We start from the raw sequence: 19,101 nt of genomic DNA on the forward strand, positions 1-19,101 counted from the left end.
GGGAAACCACGCGGACTCTTCCCGGGGCTCCTCGCCCCGCCCCAGTTCTCCGCCCCCTCCTCTTTGCTGGGGAGCCGGTGCTAGCCCGCGGCGGGGAGGAGGCTCTGGCAGCCTGGGCCAGGAGGTGGCAGGGGGCCGCGGAGCCGCTGGCTACCAACTCGCCCTGCCATGTGACGCCGCCCTCCGCCCAGCGACCCCCCGCGCGCCACGGGCCCGCGCCCGCGCTCTGTCGCGCCGCGCACCATGCTCCTGCCGGGACACGCGCGCCCACCGCCAGCGCCCCAGCCAGCACAGCATCCCGGCCTCCGCAGGCAGGCAGAGCCTCCCGGGCAGCTCCTGCGCCTCTTCTACTGCACCGTCCTGGTTTGCTCCAAAGAGATCGCAGCGCTCACGGACTTCTCCGGTAAGAAGCGACCTCCCTCGCGGGGCGCCCAGGTGAGCCCTCGGTTGGGGGCAGGCGCCCGAGGGGGCAAGGCCGGGTTGATTTAAAGTTGGAGCGCGCTCAGAGCCAGTTTTCTTGCCTGATAATAGGAGCCCTTAGCATATTCAGTAGCTGCGCATGTGGGGTGGTGGCAGGGGAGCCCCCCGAGAAGGAAGGGTGGGTAGGGTATTTGGAGTTTTTTCCTCAATGAGTTGACCTCCTCGTCAATTTCCCAGGGTCAGCGACCCGACTCCGATGGATGCGGGTCGGCTTAAAATACCTTAAACTGAGCCCTGTGCCGCGCTCAGCGCTGTTGGAACACGTGTTGTGGTCCACGTTGTACTTGGTTTGCTCTCCGCATAGTCCGGGTGTGCCCCAGCCAGCCTCTCAGGTGCCCACGTAAGGAATCCAGCCCAGAGGACACTTGATCTGAAGTCTGCGCACAGGCACGAGGGAAGCCCGAGGGGATGGGAGGTCTGGCGGAGATGCAGTAAGAAGATGAGTAGAAGCTTACAGAACAGAGAGGAGACTGAGGGGTAGGACTTGACCGCCAAAAGGCACCAGCGTCCCCCACCTCCATCCCCCATTGCCCGTCCCCTATCGCCTTAACAAAAAAATAACGACTTCCCCCTCCCAGTAAAGGATGAGGCTTTTCTTTGGGGGGGATTGCGACCAAGGCTTCCGCAGCTGATCTCAGATAGTTCTGGCGCTGTAGGTGTGGCGCAGCAAAGTGAGAGAAGTTTCTGGGTTGACAAGGGCTATAGGAGCCGCATTCTTACGTTACGGCCGCGCTTGCTTGGAGTAGCAACGTCCTTGCAATTGTATGGGACCTGGGTCTCCGTCTGGCGAGGTTGGAGGCCTTTCACCCTTTCCTCGCCCCTGCCCTGCCCAGGAAGCAGCTCTGAATCCTACTCTTCCCCTTCTCCAGCATCTTCTGCCAAGTCCAGGCTTCCCGCATCCCTGCCTGAGGGTCTTTTGTGGTATAATCATGGTAAACAGGAGTCGTTCCTCAGCCCTATTTGTGCAGTAGACTAGTACATGGCAGGGAACACTGGCCAACCAGAAGCTGAGTTGGGTTTCTAGTTTACTTACAGAGAAAGTCATTGTTAGCTGAGAGCCCTTGGGTCAGAGTTTCTTTGCTTTGAATATTTAATATCAAGGCAGTGTTTCCACCTAGCAAAGGAAGCCAAGATATGTCTATTTGGCAAGGAAACTGTGGTCCTTAAAATCCAGCGCCACAGGGTCAGAGCGCTACGGTAAATGTGCTGGGAAACTGCTGAATATCAAGTGCTATTGACTTTTTTTTTTGGTAATAGAACTTTCTTGGCTGCTAGAAAAGTTCTCTCTTTGCTGGTTTAAGCTATGGAAAGCAGTTCTGAATTCAGCCACCATCAAGCTCTGACTATTGTTAAGGAAAGAACTGAAAGCCAACAAGCCCTTCTTTTGTGACATCATTGTAGCTGAACAAATATTGCTTTAGGTAAATCGCGGTGTAACCATTAGATTGTTTTCATAGATTAAAGACACTTAGAGTTTGTTTCTTTAGTGAAGCAGTTGCAATCCTTGAAGCAGTCTGTAGGTTACCACCCAAGTTTGGAATTGTCTATACGGAGCAACTGTTCCAGAGGGTGAACTTGAGCTATCAAACAGGGATGCTCTGCCCTGGGAAATGGATGTTTTCATACATGTTTTTCTAAGTGACTAAACAATAAAAGGAATTTTCTCCTGCTTTTGATGGGAACCTAAATTCCAGGGTTTAAAACTCCCTGAGCCAGTGTTGGGTCGGTGGTGATATTTCCAGGTGCATCCACAAGGAGTTCCTATGTTTCCTCTGGTCAGCCTTGCTCTTCAGTGATGTGAAGACCAGGGAGAAAGTGCCCGGGAGCCTTTTGGGAAGAAGAAAAGAAGAATAAGCTTCTCTGAAACCACAGACACACTCAGGTTTAGATCTAAATTCTATCTTGTGTGGCATCGGGGAAATATTAGAAAAGACTCAGGGAGAAAGATGAAGTCTTCAAAGCTGATTCATTTGATTGGAAACTTAATGAACCTTTAGGGACCCCCAACCATGTGACATACGGCGTCGGGGAAAACACCTAAGCTCCAAAGATGACAGTCTGAAGGTTCAGTTGAATGTTTTCGTTGAAGCAGTGGATCCTGATCACGTGACTCCAACACACACACCCCGCCCCCGCCCCCCGCCACTGTAGCCTCAAAGCCTGATGCCTGCTTTCCTGGGGACAGGAGGTCCTATTCCTGCACTTGCAGGGGTGTGTAGAAACCAGTGCCTGAAAAAAGACAGTGGACCCTCCCTGTCAGAGCCTGACAGCAATAGCTGAGAGCTGCAGAACAGCATTTGACAATGCAGTTACTTGCTTGTTTTTCTAAACAAGGAAACATGAAAAAGCCAGACAGAGGGAGGGTGGAGGGAACTTGGGACCCCTTCAACCTTCGTGAAGAAGGGGATGGAAGAAGGATGGTGAATCCAGGGGAAAGAAAGTGCCAGAATGAAAGGGGTCCCAGCTATTGTCTGTACCGTATAGGGCCTCCAGGGAGATTAACAGTGCAGGGTTCTGGAAAGTTACTTAAGCCTTTCTCTTCTTTGCAACTCTTCCTTGAGCTTTTTTCTGAGGCTGTCAGCTGGTGTAGTTTTCCTGGGTCATTGATTTTTTTTTGCCCCAGGGATTCCAGCATCGGATCTCACTCTTAATAAGCCAGAGGCTGCATCGGGGCCTCCTTCTCCGCCTCCATGCTCGTGACTTGTGCTAATCACCTCCAAGCCTGCTACGAAACAGGCTCCCTAAACACCCCCTTCCCTCTCCTCCCTGAAGACATTGAGATGCTGCCAGCGGCCACTGGAAGGCTATCATCACTGCATTAAAAACACATCCCAGGAAGGCAAGAACAGTTCATGCAAAATTACTGCCTCTGATCCTTAATCCCAAACTCAAATGTGCTTGGCTTTCATCCATTTTCCTCTGGGATGGTCTTCTGTTCTTTTGACTGCATTCCCAAATTGAAGATTTAGCCTGAGAGGTCCAAATTGATCACTGATTTTTTTTTTAATAGAAATGTAATGTCAGCATCATCTTTGTTCAAAGAACAAGGCAGGATGAGGGCAGAGGGGAGGGAGGGGTGCCATTTTGGTTCCAGCCATAAAACGCTAAGGACCCTCTACATTTGGTCCTGCTTTAAAGCGTGATGTTTCAGCGCATCCCTGAACTTAGTTTGCCATGTCCCCCAGGTCTTGTTCATTTTCTTGGTGGTTTTCCTCTTTGCCAAGAGCAGGCACAGTCTTCTCCTTCTGCTCTTCCCTTTCTCCCTCTTCTGTTTTGTTTTTTTCTTTCTTTTCTTTCTTTTCTTTCTTCTCAAGCTCAAAGTGATGGATGGGCTGATGGGCAGAGAGGGAAGGAAAGGATGGAAAATTCATCAAGTTCCCACTTGGATTCCTAGAAAACTCTTGACTTTTGACAAAGTCGTCATGACCATATGTTTACACGTTTGGTCTTACCCTAGGGCACGTAGTGGTAAATGTGGGAAGCAGAAAGGAAAGGAGGTGAGAAACAAGGGGAGTGGAGCAGCTTTTAAGGCCTTCCTTGTACCCACATGTCCTCAGACCTCAAAGAAAGGGCGCTGCACGAGAGAAGTGCGTCTCTGGGCTGACATCCTACCTCCCGCCCCGGGGAATCAGTAGCCCAAGCAAACAAGATGTGGGGCTTGTTATCAGATCATTTGCAGCCCAGCACATAAGCCCCATCCTAGCTCCTTATTTCATTGGTCAGGAATTTCAGAATGTAGAAAAGTGGTCATTCAGTTGATCTTGGGGGCTCGGAGGTGGGAACTTGGTCGTGATGGAGTTGTCCATTTAGCAGAGGTTGAACCTTCCTGTTCTGTTCAGAGAGGCAGTGGGTCTCAACCCTGGCTGCACACTAGAACTGCTTGAGTCTAAACAAATGTATGGATGCTGTAGCAGCAACTCAAGGCTTCTGATTTAATTGATCTGGGAGATCCAGACATTGGTCTCTTTTTCAAAGCCGCCAGGCAATTCTAGTGCACAGCCAGAGTTGAGAACCACTGCTCTGGTGTCAGAGGGCAGGGCTGCCTCCTGTCTTTGTGTCAGTTCATCCAGGGGGTTACGGGCATGACGGCGTCTCCCTTCACCCCCCCCCCCCACACACACCCCAGGGCTCACCACCAGGGAGACCAGGATGTTTTTTCCCAGCTCTCAGTTTGCCACTGCATCCCAGCACACACGTATGCACACACTTATACATACATGCACGTGTGCCTATGTGCACACACACAGCTCTTCTTTCTAGTATGCCTTGGTCACATCATCCTTTTATTCAGGATTGTCTTCATTTTCAAAACTTTTATGGAGCAGAAAGCCAGCTCGTAACAAAAGAAAAAACAAAGCAAATGTCTGAAGGAGTTGTCCAGCTGTCACAGAAGAAGAGGGATGAAGAGTAAGTGTCTCAAAGGGCTAGTCTGTTTCCATGGAAAGTAACAACGTTTGAAAAGTGTTCTCCCAGCTCTTTCTGTAGCCCAGAAGAGGAGTCTGGGTAAGGGAGTGGTCCTGTTATTGATGGCTTTGGTCTCCCAGGCGCTTTATTGGAAAGGGCAGCCTAGTAGCTGTTTCAAGGAAGGAACAGAAAGGAAGGGAATAAAAATGAATTGAGCACAGGGTTATCTGATTTCATCCTCATAGCAACACTGTGAGGTAAGTAGTAGTCTCACTTCACCCAGCCTCAGAGAGGTTAAGTGACTTGCCCAAGACCTGCCAGCTAGGAGGCAGAGGCAGACCCTAACTCCAGCCCAGGAGAAGGGCCAGGCTGGGGGGCTTGGCCCGTGTGGGTGCTGAGTGGGGGACAAAGCCAGAGAAAAAGTGCCACAATTTGCTTAACCTTTCTATATAGTCCTTGGATTGACCGTGGTGGTCTCAGTTGCCCTCTGAGTAGACTGACCTTTTCCCATTCCTTCCTTCCACATCTTCTCATCACAGTTCATCCATAGTAGGTACAGGCACAAGGTGATTAGTGGATACAGGAGAAAAATGTTAGAACTTCCGTTCTTTTCTATCTTTAAAAAAGAAGTTATGTTTTGCTTATAATTAACATAAAGTTGAAGGAGTTCCCTGGCTGTCCAGTGGTTAGGACTTGGTGCTTTCACTGCCGTGGCCCATGTTTAATCCCTGGTCAGGGAACTAAGATCCCATAAGCCATGCCATGTGGCCAAAAACAAAAACTAAAAACAAAAACAAAAAACCATACAAGTTGACTGTAGAACAGTACACAATCTCTTTTTTAAAAAAATTATTTTATTGAAGTATAGCTGATTTATAACATAATTTCTAAATGTAATATAGTGGAGATGTGTTCTCAAAATGTTTTTACTGATGGGGTTCATGATTTTAAAAATTTGGAGACCACTGGTCTTCTCAGCCATCCTGTCAGCACCTTTAAAATTCTTGAAAAGGCACCACTTTGGAAATAACATACACTGAAAGAACATCTGCTCCCATGTGTCCCAGCCCTACCCCTACCATGCCCACTACCCCAGTTAACAACTGCTAGTAAAATTTAGAGGCAGGATGTGAATCCCGTAACTGTCTTGTTTCAAAAATCCACACTCTTGTCATTCAAGCTAAGTAATGGAGGTGGAAGCTAGCTACTAGGGGCAAGGCATTCTGAACTTTTATGATACTTGGCCACTATTTTATTTTATTTTTATTTATTTTTAAAATTTATTTATTTATTTATTTATGGCTGTGTTGGGTCTTCGTTGCTGTGCATGAGCTTTCTTTAGTTGCGATGAGTGGGGGCTACTCTTCGTTGCAGTGCGCGGGCTTCTCATTGTCGTGGCTTCTCTTGCGGAGCATGGGCTCTAGGCACGCAGGCTTCAGTAGTTGTGGCACTCGGGCTCAGTAGTTGTGGCTTGCACGTTCGAGAGCTCAGGCTCAGTAGTTGTGATGCACAGGTTTAGTTGCTCCACAGCATGTGAGATCTTCCCAGGCCAGGGCTCGAACCCATGTCCCTTGCACTGGCAGGCGGATTCTTAACCACTGTGCCACCAGGGAAGCCCTCAGCCACTATTTTAATGAGGCTGATGTGTTTGTATCTTTCTGGAAGGAAATAGCTTCCCTGAATAACATCAGTCCTAGAGTCACCTAGATTTTAGCGATAGAAGGAGACTCTCAGGTGGGAGGGTGGCTGACCAAGTGATTCTAATCTGTTTTCTCTGAGTTTCTCTCTTTCCCTGTGGGGTCTCTAATTCTGCTACCCCTTAGCTGGCCCCTATGTGTGCACCATCTCAGTTTAAACTCTGACCCATCGTAAGGGGTATAGTCTTTGCTTGGTTCCCTTAGCACAAGTAAGAGAAGGTAGTTAAAAATACTATAGTGTATCAAGAACATAAAGCACTGTGTGCCACACAGTGCTTTAAGGACTTCATGTTTATTAACTCATTTAATCCTCACAATGCTACGAAGGGAATACTGCTATGATAAGTTGAAGAAATAGCATCAAGAGAGGCTAAGTAACTTTTGGGGATTTGAATGCAGGCAGCTTCTCTAATACTAAAACAAATAAATGACCAGTTGTTTAAAACAGTGCCACTTCTGTAATGTTTATCTCTTAATATACCAGATCCAAATCTTTCCCAGGGCTTACAGGTATTGTCCATTCCATGTCGTGTCTAGAGATAGCACCATCCAGCCCCAAATAACTGATTACAGGATAGGATCTATAATTCATTTCTGGAAATATGGTGGAACTGGTGTTCTGGAATTATTTCCCCAACAAAACACTTAGGGCTGGTGAATAAAACATAACAAACATCCTTTAAATGCATGAGTGAGTGACTAAATGCAAGGAGTAGCCAGGGAACAAAAATGAAGAGGGATCAGAGAACTGAAGAATTTTGCTGGCACCAACCCTATGGCTACACTGGGGCCTTTGATGAGCTTTATAACCAGGATTTAATAGGTACATGAGGGCAAGAGACAAGGCATTAGACCAATGTCAAGTGAGAAATTGGAATAAAGATCTCCTTATAAGGCCAGGACATGGAAGGGCTAAACACTCATAAAAAGATTCATGAAAAACAAATCAGCCTTCTTGTAAAGAAAGATGACAAGGAAACATCTCAGCTTAGGTTCAGGATTGGAGGAAAAAATAATCTCTGTTGAGACTATGTAACCACAGGTCTGCCTTTTCAAGAGTCTGGGTTTCGAATTCACATTGCCTTTACCAGGAAACCCAAGCTGAGAAACTAAGAAAGTTGTCCCAGGTTAGTAGTGCCCCAGAGTGCCTGGGAAAAACACACAAATACTCCCTGCATAGAAACATCAACACAGGCCCCACAGATTCTGATAGATAAAATTCTGCTGATTATGAACACAGTATCCAAAATTACACTATATGAATAATAGTCAGCAACAAAAACAACAGAGTTTTTAATAAATAAAATAGGGAATATAAAACATAAAAAAAATAAAAGAGAGAATCTAAAACATGAAGAAAGAATGAAAGGCTATCAAGAAAGATCAGGCTTTTTTTTTTTTTTGTGGTACGCGGGCCTCTCCCTGTTGTGGCCTCTCCTGTTGCGGAGCACAGGCTCCGGATGCGCAGGCTCAGCGGCCATGGCTCACGGGCCTAGCCGCTCCGTGGCATGTGGGATCTTCCCGGACCGGGGCACGAACCCGTGTCCCCTGCATCGGCAGGCGGATTCTCAACCACTGCGCCACCAGGGAAGCCCCAGGCATATTTTTTTAAGGAATCAAATATATGTACTAACATGAAAAATATATTCATTGAAGTTCAAAGCTTGATGGGTAGATTAGATGCAGCTGAAGAGAGAAATAGTGAACTGGAAAATAAAGCTGGGAAAATTATCCAGAATGCCACAAAAGAGATAAAGATATGGAAAAAAGTTTATAAGACATGGATAATGGAATGAAGGTTCAACATACAGCTGATCAGTATTCCAGAAAGGGAGAATAGGGAAAATGAGGGAGAGGCAACACTCAGAGTGATAATACCTTAGAGTCAGTTTTCAAGAGTTGATGAATGATTCAGATTCAAGCATCCCAAGCAAGATAAATAAAAATAAATTTATGCCTATCATATTAAAACTACAAAATGCTAAAACAAAGTGACAGTTTTAAAACGATCAGAGAGAAAAAAATGTTCATCTATAAAGGCTTTCCCATAACAGTGAGAGCCAGAAGCCAGTCAAATATTTTCCAGGTTCTGGGGGAAAAAAACTGTCAGTGCAGAGATATATACCCAGCTAAACTATCTTCAAGAGTGAGTGTGAAATAAGGGCACGTTTACCACTAATAAATCCTTACTGAATGAACTACTAAAGAATATACTTCCTGAAGAAGGACACTGAGTCTAGAAGGAAGGCTTGAGATATAAAGAAAAGAAATGATGAGCAAAGAAATGGTATAACTTCTAATGCACTTTACCTATATTTTTTGCTGTCTGCCTGCTTAGAGAGTGTCATTTCCTTGCCTTGAGAGAGATGTTCTCTAAGATACCTTGTCCTTTTGGCAGCTAAAATCAGGAGATAGCTTTTTGACCCAGTTGAACTCTTCCACTGACTTATGACTTTCATCCTGAGGGCTCCTTACCAGGTGGGCATCAGTTCCCTTGTGAGGACCCAGTGGAAGGTCTGTATGAAAGAACAAGAAATGTTCTCAGGTCTTTCAGGTATCAGATGCTGTGCTAGGTATCATATAGGCCTACTCTAAAGAGTCAGTTCTGTCCTGAGAAAGCTTCTTTCTCAGTGGTTTCATAGTCACACAGATAACAAAGCAGTTTGAGGGATGAAGAACAGATTTGGCAGGTCACATTCTCAAAATGGTATCCAAAGCACAGAGCTTGGAATGGAGGGTTTAGTAGTGTATCCATAGACCTACCAGATGACACTGCCCATGTATAGGTTTTACATTTTCACACCTGCATTTCAGGACACCTGTATCACTTGCTCACTCAGGCTCCTGGTTAGGTTTTACATTTTCACACCTGCATTTCAGGACACCTGTATCACTTGCTCACTCAGGCTCCTGGAGATGAATTTCTCCTTCATTAACAAGTTAGGGAATGAAGCGATGCTTGGGGTTAGTTTCGACCTGAGAGTCAAGTTTTCTATACACAGAGAAGCAGGCAACATTAAAATTCAAAACTCAGGCCACTGACTCTGAAATGTATGTTTGCAAACTGTCTGATTTCATGTCTGCCTCAGATGTCCCATGAATACAAATCACCTCATTTGGGGTTGGAGGAGCAGGGAGGAAGAAACCTAAGAATGATCTCCAAAACAAATCTTTAATTCGGATGAGGATAATAGAATGTAATCCCATTTCAAGTCTGTCAGCATTCCTTTGATGATTACAAATGAGTCCCTTTTCCCCTGCAATGTGGGGGAATAATCTGGATAAAATAACCCTTTTTGTCTGTGAGGGCCTGAGCGACGCATACTCATGACAGCTTTCAGAGTAGTGTTTCAGAGTCTAAGAAGGGCGCCCTGCTACCAAGTCCTTCCCTTTTTACTCTTGACTTAGAAGATTTTTCCGTCTTTTCATGTTTGGCGGCTTCCGAAGGTCTCAGGCTTAGAAATCATAAATCAATCGTAGTACTGTACTCTGGAACGAGAGAGACCTGGGTCACGGAGCCCTTTCTCCTCTCTGTTTGTTCAGCGGGAGACAGGTGGAGATGAGAACGCACGATCTTATCTAGAAGGCCAATTTGTACAGCTTTTGAGGGATACACTTTAAGGAGTGCAATTATAGTCTCCTTTCTATTAAAAAAATGTACACTGACTCAAGTTCAGGCTCACACACCTCTTTTCTGTCCATTTGACGGTGAAATTAAGGGACAGTCGTTTTTAAACACGTTCTTCTATTTTGTGAGGCCTAAACACACCTTCCAAAGCTAACAATGCCAAATGCTTTGTGGACAAGTCAGACCGGATATAAAGACTCAGGTGCCATCTGCAGCCTCAGGATGAAAAGGGGCCTCAAAGGCCCTGGTGCTTCAGGACCTGCTGTGTGGAGTCTGTCCTGCAGGCTGTGGAGAATTCTACAGAACGGAGCCTGTGGTCTTCTATGTTTTGCCTCTTTAAACCTCAGTTTAAGTGTGAAGGCCCCTTTCTTCTGATTTACTTTTTTTTTTTTTTTTAAGCAAAGGGCTCCAAGATTTTTGTCCCCAGGATTATGTGTAAATAGTGTTATGGATCCCTAAAGCCATAAACCAGTGCTTTGAGGAAGAAGGTCTCCTCTTGTCTCAGACTTCTGCGTTTCTTTCTGGCTCTTGAAGGCAGGTTATTTGGGTTGTCAGTCTTCACCAAAAATGCCCTGTGGTCCTTATAGTAGATGGCTATCTTCACTCAAGGAAAATTTAGCCTGTCCTGATGTTTAATCTAAACCAGTGATTCTCAATGCTTAGTGAAATAAGACAGAGAAAGACAAATGCTATATGATATTTACTTATACATGGCATCTAAAAAATAATACAAATGAATGTATATACAAAACAGAAACAGACTCACAGACTTAGAAAACAAACCAATGGTTACCAAAGAACAGAGGAAAGCGGGGGAGGGATAAGTTAGGGGCATGGGATTGATAGATGCAAACTACTATCCATAAAATAGATAAGCAACAAACAGTTACCGTATAGCACTGGGAATTATACCCATTATCTTGTAATAAGTTGTAATGGATTATAGTCGGCAAAAATACTGAATCACTGTGCTGCACACCTGAAGCTAACACAATACTGTACATCAGCTATATCTCAATACAAAAATAAAGAAATAAACCAGTGATTCTCAACCCAGGGAGACTTTGTCCCCCCAGGAATATCTGGCAATGTCTGGAGGCAGTTTGATTCTTCACAACTAGGGGTGCTATTGGCATATAGTGAGTAGAAGCCAGGGATGCTGCTAAACATCCTACAAGGCACAGGATGGCCACTGCAGCAGGGAATGATCAGGTCCTCCGTCCTCATGTTGAGGTTGAGGAATGCTGGGCCAGACAAGACAACATGCCATGGCTTTATGTTCTACAAGTTCGGAATCTCAAAAAGATGAGAAAATTTTTTAAAAACCACAGTTGAGTCTGGAAAACCTAGAGGTGGCTCCACGATGCTCCTTTTTTTTTTTTTTTTTTTTTTTTTTTTTTTTTTTTTTTTTTTTTGCGGTACGCGGGCCTCTCACAGTTGTGGCCTCTCCCATTGTGGAGCACAGGCTCCACGGACGCGCAGGCTCAGCAGCCACGGCTCACGGGCCCAGCCGCTCCGCAGCATGTGGGATCTTCCCGGACCGGGGCACGAACCCGTGTCCCCTGCATCGGCAGGCGGACTCTCAACCACTGTGCCACCAGGGAAGCCCCACAATGCTCTTTCCAAGGCCAGCTTGCCTTGTGCAGCCGCCCAGAAGTCTTCAGTTCCTCAAAGCCAAGGACATGGCAATCCAGGCACTGCTCTCATCCAGGAGATTTTTCTTCAGGCTCCCCTCCACCCCCAGCTTCCTCTACGGAACTTGCCTATGTCTTTGGCCCTTTTGTCCTCCTCATTTCAAGCTCAAATACTAGCCTTCGTTAACGTCAATCTAAAATAGCCCTCTGGATGCAGAGGTGTCTAGACTTGAAGTCGCTTGCTCGCGCACAGTGTGAGGATGTGTTTGCAACACCTCTCAATTATTTCACAACTTCACTGAAACAATCCTAGGCGCGGGGCGGGATGAAGGGGGGCAATTTGATTTGAATTTTTAAAAGGAAGAGAGCAAGTCTTGAAAACCGTGCTCAGATCTGCTTTTCCCTGGCTCGTCTCACTGCCTCCCTCTGCTTTCCTCCTCCTCTGTTCCTGCTTCCCTTCTCCCTGCACCCTGCCTAACCCCCCCCCAACCTTTGCATCCACAGACCGACAGCACATACACCCGCTGACATTTCTGTGCAACGTTGTGTCCCCATCTGTGCCGCCTATTATATACTCTCTAAAGAGACCTGTTCAAAGATGGTTCTAAGAGTGTTAATTGCATGGATGAATCATCTATTGCTATTTCAGTGCAACCCTGCCCACCCCTCTGAGCTGAATGTTATCACCTTATCAGGCCACATTTGAAGCTTCTGTGGTCATGGGACTGGGCATCATTGTAGGGCCCACATTGAGTAGAAGGAGAATCAAACAGATTCCTCTGAAATGATAGCTACAGCCCCTGCCCAGAGGCCACCAGACCGGCGGACAGCCAGCCACTGTCAGAGCTTGCCTTTCTCTGTCACCCTTCTTTCAAACAGGTTGCAACACTAATTAAAATATTTCTTTCTTTCTGCCAAACACAGAGAAAATATAGTATTGTTTCCAAAAGAGCAGGCAGGGGCACCAGCAGGAATGGGTGTGCAATATTTGTAAAGTTTCGTGACTCAGTAACTCTGAATCTCCAAGCATTTTAAGAGCTTTGTCCAAAAAAAGGTCTATTGTGTGGCTCTTGGCAGTGAAGAAAATAGAAGGCCTGTCAGAACTTTGTTTCAGATTTAATTTTAAAGTGGGTGATGTAAGAATGCCGTCCAACGGGAGGGCTTTGCTGCTTTTTCTCATTTCCGCTCATTTTGGTGTGAGAGAACCTGAGTGTTCAGAATCCGTTTATATTAAGAAATTGAAGCATCTTCCCTTGACACCATGTTAATAAAAAGACACCACATTCCTAAGCAAAGTACAGTATGTCTTTAAAATGAATATGACTTCCTGCAATAAAAGTAAAAACATATTTGACTATATATGTATATTTGATTATTTGATTCTCTCTCTGTGTGTGTATATATATTTATGCACATATACAGAGCATCTTCTTGCCAGATCTTCTCTTTTTTTCAATACGCTTTTTTTTTTTTTTCGGTACGCGGGCCTCTCACTGTTGTGGCCTCTCCCGTTGCGGAGCGCAGGCTCCGGACGCGCAGGCTCAGCGGCCATGGCTCACGGGCCTAGCCGCTCCACGGCATGTGGGATCTTCCCAGACCGGGGCATGAACCCGCGTCCCCTGCATCGGCAGGCGGACTCTCAACCACTGCGCCACCAGGGAAGCCCTCAATACGCTTTTTAAAAATTATAACTTTTTTCTTTTTTAATTGAGGTGTAGTTGATTTACACTGTTTCGGGTGTACAGCAAAATGATTCAGTTATGTATATATATGTATATATGTGTGTGTATATATATATTCTTTTCCAGATTCTTTTCCATGATAGGTTATTACAAGATATTGAATATAGTTCCCTGTGCTATACAGTAGGTCCTTGTTGATTATCGATTTTATATATCGTAGTGTGTATCTGTTCATCCCAAATTCCCAATGTATCCCTCCTCTTCCCTTTCCCCTTTGCTAACCATAAGTTTGTTTTCTGTGTCTGTGAGTCTCTGTTTTAACAATACACTTTTGAAAATGTAGGCCTAGAGACATTATTGATTTTCCCAAATGCTCCATGCATTTGTTATTTACTTCCGGATACAGATGACATAAAAATAAGCAGAAGAAAACATTTTATGAAGATGCTCTTTCCTAGTTGTCTTCTTCCCAGGATATTAAACAGTGAACAGTGATTTTTTTCATCACATAGACATGTTAATATAGAGTACACATTTAGCCTCTGTGTCTCTGTGTTAATAAAGATTATATACTGTGTTTTTAAACAAAGAACCAAGGGATTCTATTCAACCATTGGATTCAGCTGAACCATGAGTAGGTTGTAAGCTTCTAGGCTGGGAAAATTTCTCACAATGTTACCAAGCATCAGTCCATGTTATGGGAGTGACTTTCCCTGCTTCCAACGCCACCGGTCCTCAGCAAAACAGACTCTATTTCCTTCTTCCTGGTTTCTAGAAAACTCCCTTAAAGACCTCGACAGTCACTGAATTTAGGGTGTTTTTTTTTTTTTTATAATGGGAAATTTAACATGTAGACCCCATACACAACATGGATTGCCCCAGGCTGGGTCCAAGATAAAATCAGACCATGGGCAAGAAGATCAGTCCCAGGAAACTGAACACAGATAAACCCACCATGACTCTCCACAGCCCCAGGTTGTTACTGTGAGGAAGGTCTAGCCAAAGGGAATGTCTTAGTTATTTGCTCCTGTGTGTGTAGCTAAACGCGTGCGCGCGCGCGCGCGCGCACACACACACACACACACACACAAGTGAGGGGCCTTTCATCCTCAGAATGCAGTCAGACAGTGACATGTGAACCAAATTCAAACTACAGTCTTCCATGGAACCTTCTGGAACCTTCTGGAATGTGACTTGCTACTGCCTCAGGGTCTTTCATGAGAGTCTGCACCATTCATCTTCATTACCCACTTATGTATTCTCTTTCTTTGGCAAGGTACATTATTAGGTGGAGTATACGCAGTCTGATATACTGAGAGTCTTACGTTAAGAATGTCAAATGTTTGTGATTCAGTCTCACAGACTGGGTTAAAATTGCAGGGCTAAGTACTAGTTTTAAATTTACATCATCATCATTATTATTATTCCAGCAAGCTGTGAGGTATGGACTTTACCTGACCATATCTGCACTTCCACTGGCTTTAGGGAAGAGTGAATTTGCTGGAATCACTGAAGCCTGAGAACCAGGGGGAAAAGGGTTAAGCATTTCTCATTGCAGGGCATTCGGGACCCAGGGCTGATGCCATTGCATACTAAATCCTTCCTTGATTGGATTTTAATACAATTATCACCAAGGAATTAAGTCACGAAAGGATAATAGGCAGACTTTAGAAACAGAGCTGTCCAATAGAAATATGATGTAATCCATGTAGGTAATATTAAATATTCCAGTAGCCACATTCGAAAAAGTAAAAGAGGTGAAATGAATTTCCATAGGAAATTCTATTTAACCCAATGTACCCAAAGTATCATTTCCACCCTAATAAGTATTTTAAAAATTATTAATGAGATAGTTTATGTTCTTTTGTGCTTATGAAGACTTGGAAATGCTGTATGTATTTTACACTTACAGCACGTCTCAATTCAGACTGGCTGCACCTCAAGTCCTCAGTAGCCACTTGTGGTCCGGGGCCGCCATACTGAGCAGCACAGTGGTAGAAGGTTGAGCAGCGCATGGAAGTCTATAGAGGTCTAGAGCTGGGCAGAGTTGAGGTGGGGGATCAGCGCGGAGCCTCAGGCCTCAGCTCTCGGTGAGGGCATCTTCTCACAGAGCCCCCGTCAGGCTGCTTCGTGAAGGGGCCGGTGCCAGCTGGGCAGGAGCTTGGCCTCCCCAGCTTGCCTCCTTGCCACGTGGAGGAGGATTGGTGTCCTCATGCTTCCTCCAAGCCCCTTCCCGAGAACCCTCCTAGGTTTCTGTCCTTGGACAGGGAAAGGGCTGCTGGGAGTCACCAAACTCTAACAGAACCTTCCAGCAATACCAGAAGTTGATCAGCCCTACTCTCCTTCATCCCTTTCTGCCACGTGCACATCACAAGGATTTCAGGCTGTCATCCTGTGCAAACCCACCGCGGGGCATCGGGGCTCAGGGGTGCAAGAGGTTTTGAACTGTGCATCCTCCTCCTGAAAAGCTTATTTCTCCCAGAGGCTGTTCTTGGTTAACCTTGGCCCACAGCGGAGAGAACACAGGCTGGGTACCAGTAAGGGATCTGCCAGGATGTCTCCCAGCTTATTAGAGGCAAGACCAAGATTGGACTCAGGACTCCACTCCTGTTTGGAGTCACTGTGCTGCCCGCAGGATCAGCTCTCAAGGAACAGATGAGGGAATTCCCTGGCGGTCCAGTGGTTAGGACTCAGTGCTCTCATTGCTGGGGACCAGGTTCGATACAAAAAGATGATAATAATAAAAAGGAGAAGATGTGAGGGGTTCAGAAAGACCCCAGCCCAGAACTCTCCCCTTCCCTGATAATACCATGGGCTGAACTGGCTGTTTATTATTCCTCTGGGCTCATGCTAGAATCACCTTGGGGGTGCTTTCAAATATACTGATGTCTGGAGCTCCGCCCCAGGCTCATTGAATTGGAATCTCTGGGCTGGGGCCTGGGCATTGATATTTCTAAATCTCCTGAGGTGGTTCTGACATTCAGTCAAGGTTGGCACTTGCTAGAAAGCATTGCACACTTTTAAATCTGTCCATATATTTATTCAATATTAAATATTTATTATTATTTTTCCAGACACAGAAATTTTGTAATACTAGTTCAAAGGCTTCCTTTATACTCTTCATCCAGATTCCTTAAACGTTTCCATTTTATCACATTCGCCTTATGCTTTTCTAAGTTGCAGGTAAGATGTCCTCTACTCCCAAGTACTCCCATGTGTTCCTTAAGAACAAGGAAGGACAGTCTCTTACATAACCAAGAACAGTGATCAAAATCAGGGAACGAACCTGCCACAATACTGTTTTCTAATCTACAGACCTCATTCAGATTTCACCAGTTGTCCCAATAATGTGCTTTAGAGCGAAAGAAAACCTCAGCTCATGCCTTTATTTTCAGTTGTCCTGTCTCTTTAGCCTCCTTGCAACCTAGAACGGCTCCCAGTCTGTATCTTTCATGACGTTGGCATTTTTGAAGATTCTGAGATGGTCATTTTATAGCCTGTCCCTTAGTTTGGATTTGTCTGATGTTTTATTCTTATGCATTTGGGCAGGACGTGACAGCAATGAAGCTGTGTTCTTTTCTGTGCATTGCATGGGGAGGAATGGGATGTCGGTCACCCCGTTACTCTGAAGTGACTTTGATGTTTGGTGAAGGTGTCTTTTGGATGGCAGATGCCATCATCAGCCATCCTCACACAAATTGAGTCACTGTAGGTAGCAATATATCTAGCAAAGCTGTTAGGGTCTTGAACTCAGGAGAAGCAAGTCTTAAAGCAGAAGAGGGGAAAGAATAAAAAGGTTCTGGAACCTGGAGCTTTGGCAAGGGGAACTGGTCCAGGAAAGGCACTGCCAATGTTGCTCCTGGCGTTGGGATGAAGTGACAGGACAGCATTTGTTCTGGAAGGGGCTTCAGATTAGGGGGAGGGGCAAGAAACGAGACTGCTTAGCTGTGGCTTTGGTGAGGACTGAAGTGTTCCTTTTTAATCCTCCACCTAAATCAGAGCAACTCACTCTTCCTAAGCTTTGGTGCGCCTCGCAGCTCCATCTGTCTTTTCCTTTGGGATCGATAGCTTCCAGTTTAGCCCCAGATATAATTCCTGTTAAGATCATGACCAGCTTGACACTTCTGGTAAGTCAACCTGTTTATTATCTGTTGCATATCTTCAGATCAGATGTGTTTTTTTGTTTTGGGGGGTTTTTTTGCGTTACGCGGGCCTCTCACTGTTGTGGCCTCTCCCGTTGCGGAGCACAGGCTCCCGGCGCGCAGGCTCAGCGGCCATGGCTCACGGGCCCAGCCGCTCTGCGGCATGTGCGATCTTCCCGGACCGGGGCACGAACCCGTGTCCCCTGCATCGGCAGGCGGACTCTCAACCACTGCGCCACCAGGGAAGCCCCCCAGATGTGGTTTTTACCATTTCAAAGAGCACTAGAACTTCAACTGATGGAATGCATCCATTTTGCTTCTGGCTCAGAAGACCTTATTCCACAGATGAAGCCTATTACTTGTTTTAATAAATTATCAAAACTTGGTTTTCCTTGTGTGTGCATGTAGGGGACAGTGTATCGACTGAGGTGGAGCAAGAGATGGTGTTTATTTCTGTCCATCTGGTATACCAGGCCTCCCGAGGGCCCCTGAGTAGCAAGCAAGTTTCCCTCCTGCACTGCTGTCGGTATCTCTGCTCATGGTTGTCTTTGGCTCATTATCAGAATGTGTCATTCCCTTTTCTTTGTTCCCTCTCCTTACTTCATGTATTTACCTTCACCTGGGCTGTTGGAGAAACGTCACATTGTCATGGAGATAGTGGCCACAACAAATTTAAGTTCCCCAAACTCACGCTGTCCCTTGGTCACTTCCTCATACCGCTGAACCAAACAACAACTAATGGAGATAATAATAATAAAGATGAATGTTTATGCACAGCTGACTCTGGATGTTCCCCCCGCAAAAGATATTGGAGTCTTAACGTGGTACCTGTGATCTTATTTGGAGATAGAGTCTATATAGAAATAATCAAGTTAAGATGAGGTTATTACAGTGGCCCCTAATCCAATATGACTGGTGTCCTTAAAAAAGGGGAAATTTGGACTCAGAGAGACCCACAGGGAGAAGGCCGTGTGAAGAGCACAGTTATGCTGCCACAGGTCAAGGAACTACCATAGCTAGGGGAGAGGCCTGGAACACAGCCTTCCCTAGAGCCTTCGGAGAGAGCGTGGCCCTGTCGACACCTTGATTTTGGATCTCCGGCCTCCAGAACTGTGAGGCAATACATTTCTGTTCTTCTAAGCCACCGAATTTGTGGTACCTTGTTACAGAAGCTTCAGGAAATTAGTACAGCAGAGTTCTGAGCTTCTAAGCCACCGAATTTGTGGTACCTTGTTACAGAAGCTACAGGAAATTAGTACAGCAGAGTTCTGAGCACTATGCATATAATAGCTCAGTTAATCTTGACAACGGTCCCCTGAGATAAGAGTTATTATCGTTACCTTCACTTTATAGATGCCTGTCTGAGGCTCAGAGAGGTCGGGCAGTTTGCCCGCTTTACTCAACCCTGTAATATCCACCTCTGGCTGTCATCTT

At 45.7% G+C, this 19,101-nt stretch overlaps 1 protein-coding gene across 5 annotated transcripts in view; it reads left to right on the forward strand.

Moving 5' to 3' along the window:
• Nucleotides 1-243: 243 nt before the first annotated feature.
• The window catches only part of EVA1C (eva-1 homolog C), a gene marked incomplete at its 5' end in the record, with an annotated part of 84,544 nt that continues 65,686 nt past the window's right edge, over nucleotides 244-19,101 (forward strand). For 4 of the 5 annotated variants that reach the window (XM_079704681.1, XM_079704682.1, XM_079704683.1 and 1 more), the window contains one exon: nucleotides 244-403. In XM_079704681.1, coding sequence (XP_079560807.1) covers nucleotides 244-403 — 160 coding nt within the window. Of the gene's footprint in view, nucleotides 436-19,101 lie in introns of all 5 variants that reach the window. The other variant, XM_079704680.1, reaches the window with a different exon arrangement.

The sequence above is a fragment of the Hyperoodon ampullatus genome, assembly GCF_949752795.1.
Source record: "Hyperoodon ampullatus genome assembly, chromosome: 5".
In the NCBI taxonomy this organism is placed as follows: Eukaryota; Metazoa; Chordata; class Mammalia; order Artiodactyla; family Ziphiidae; genus Hyperoodon; species Hyperoodon ampullatus.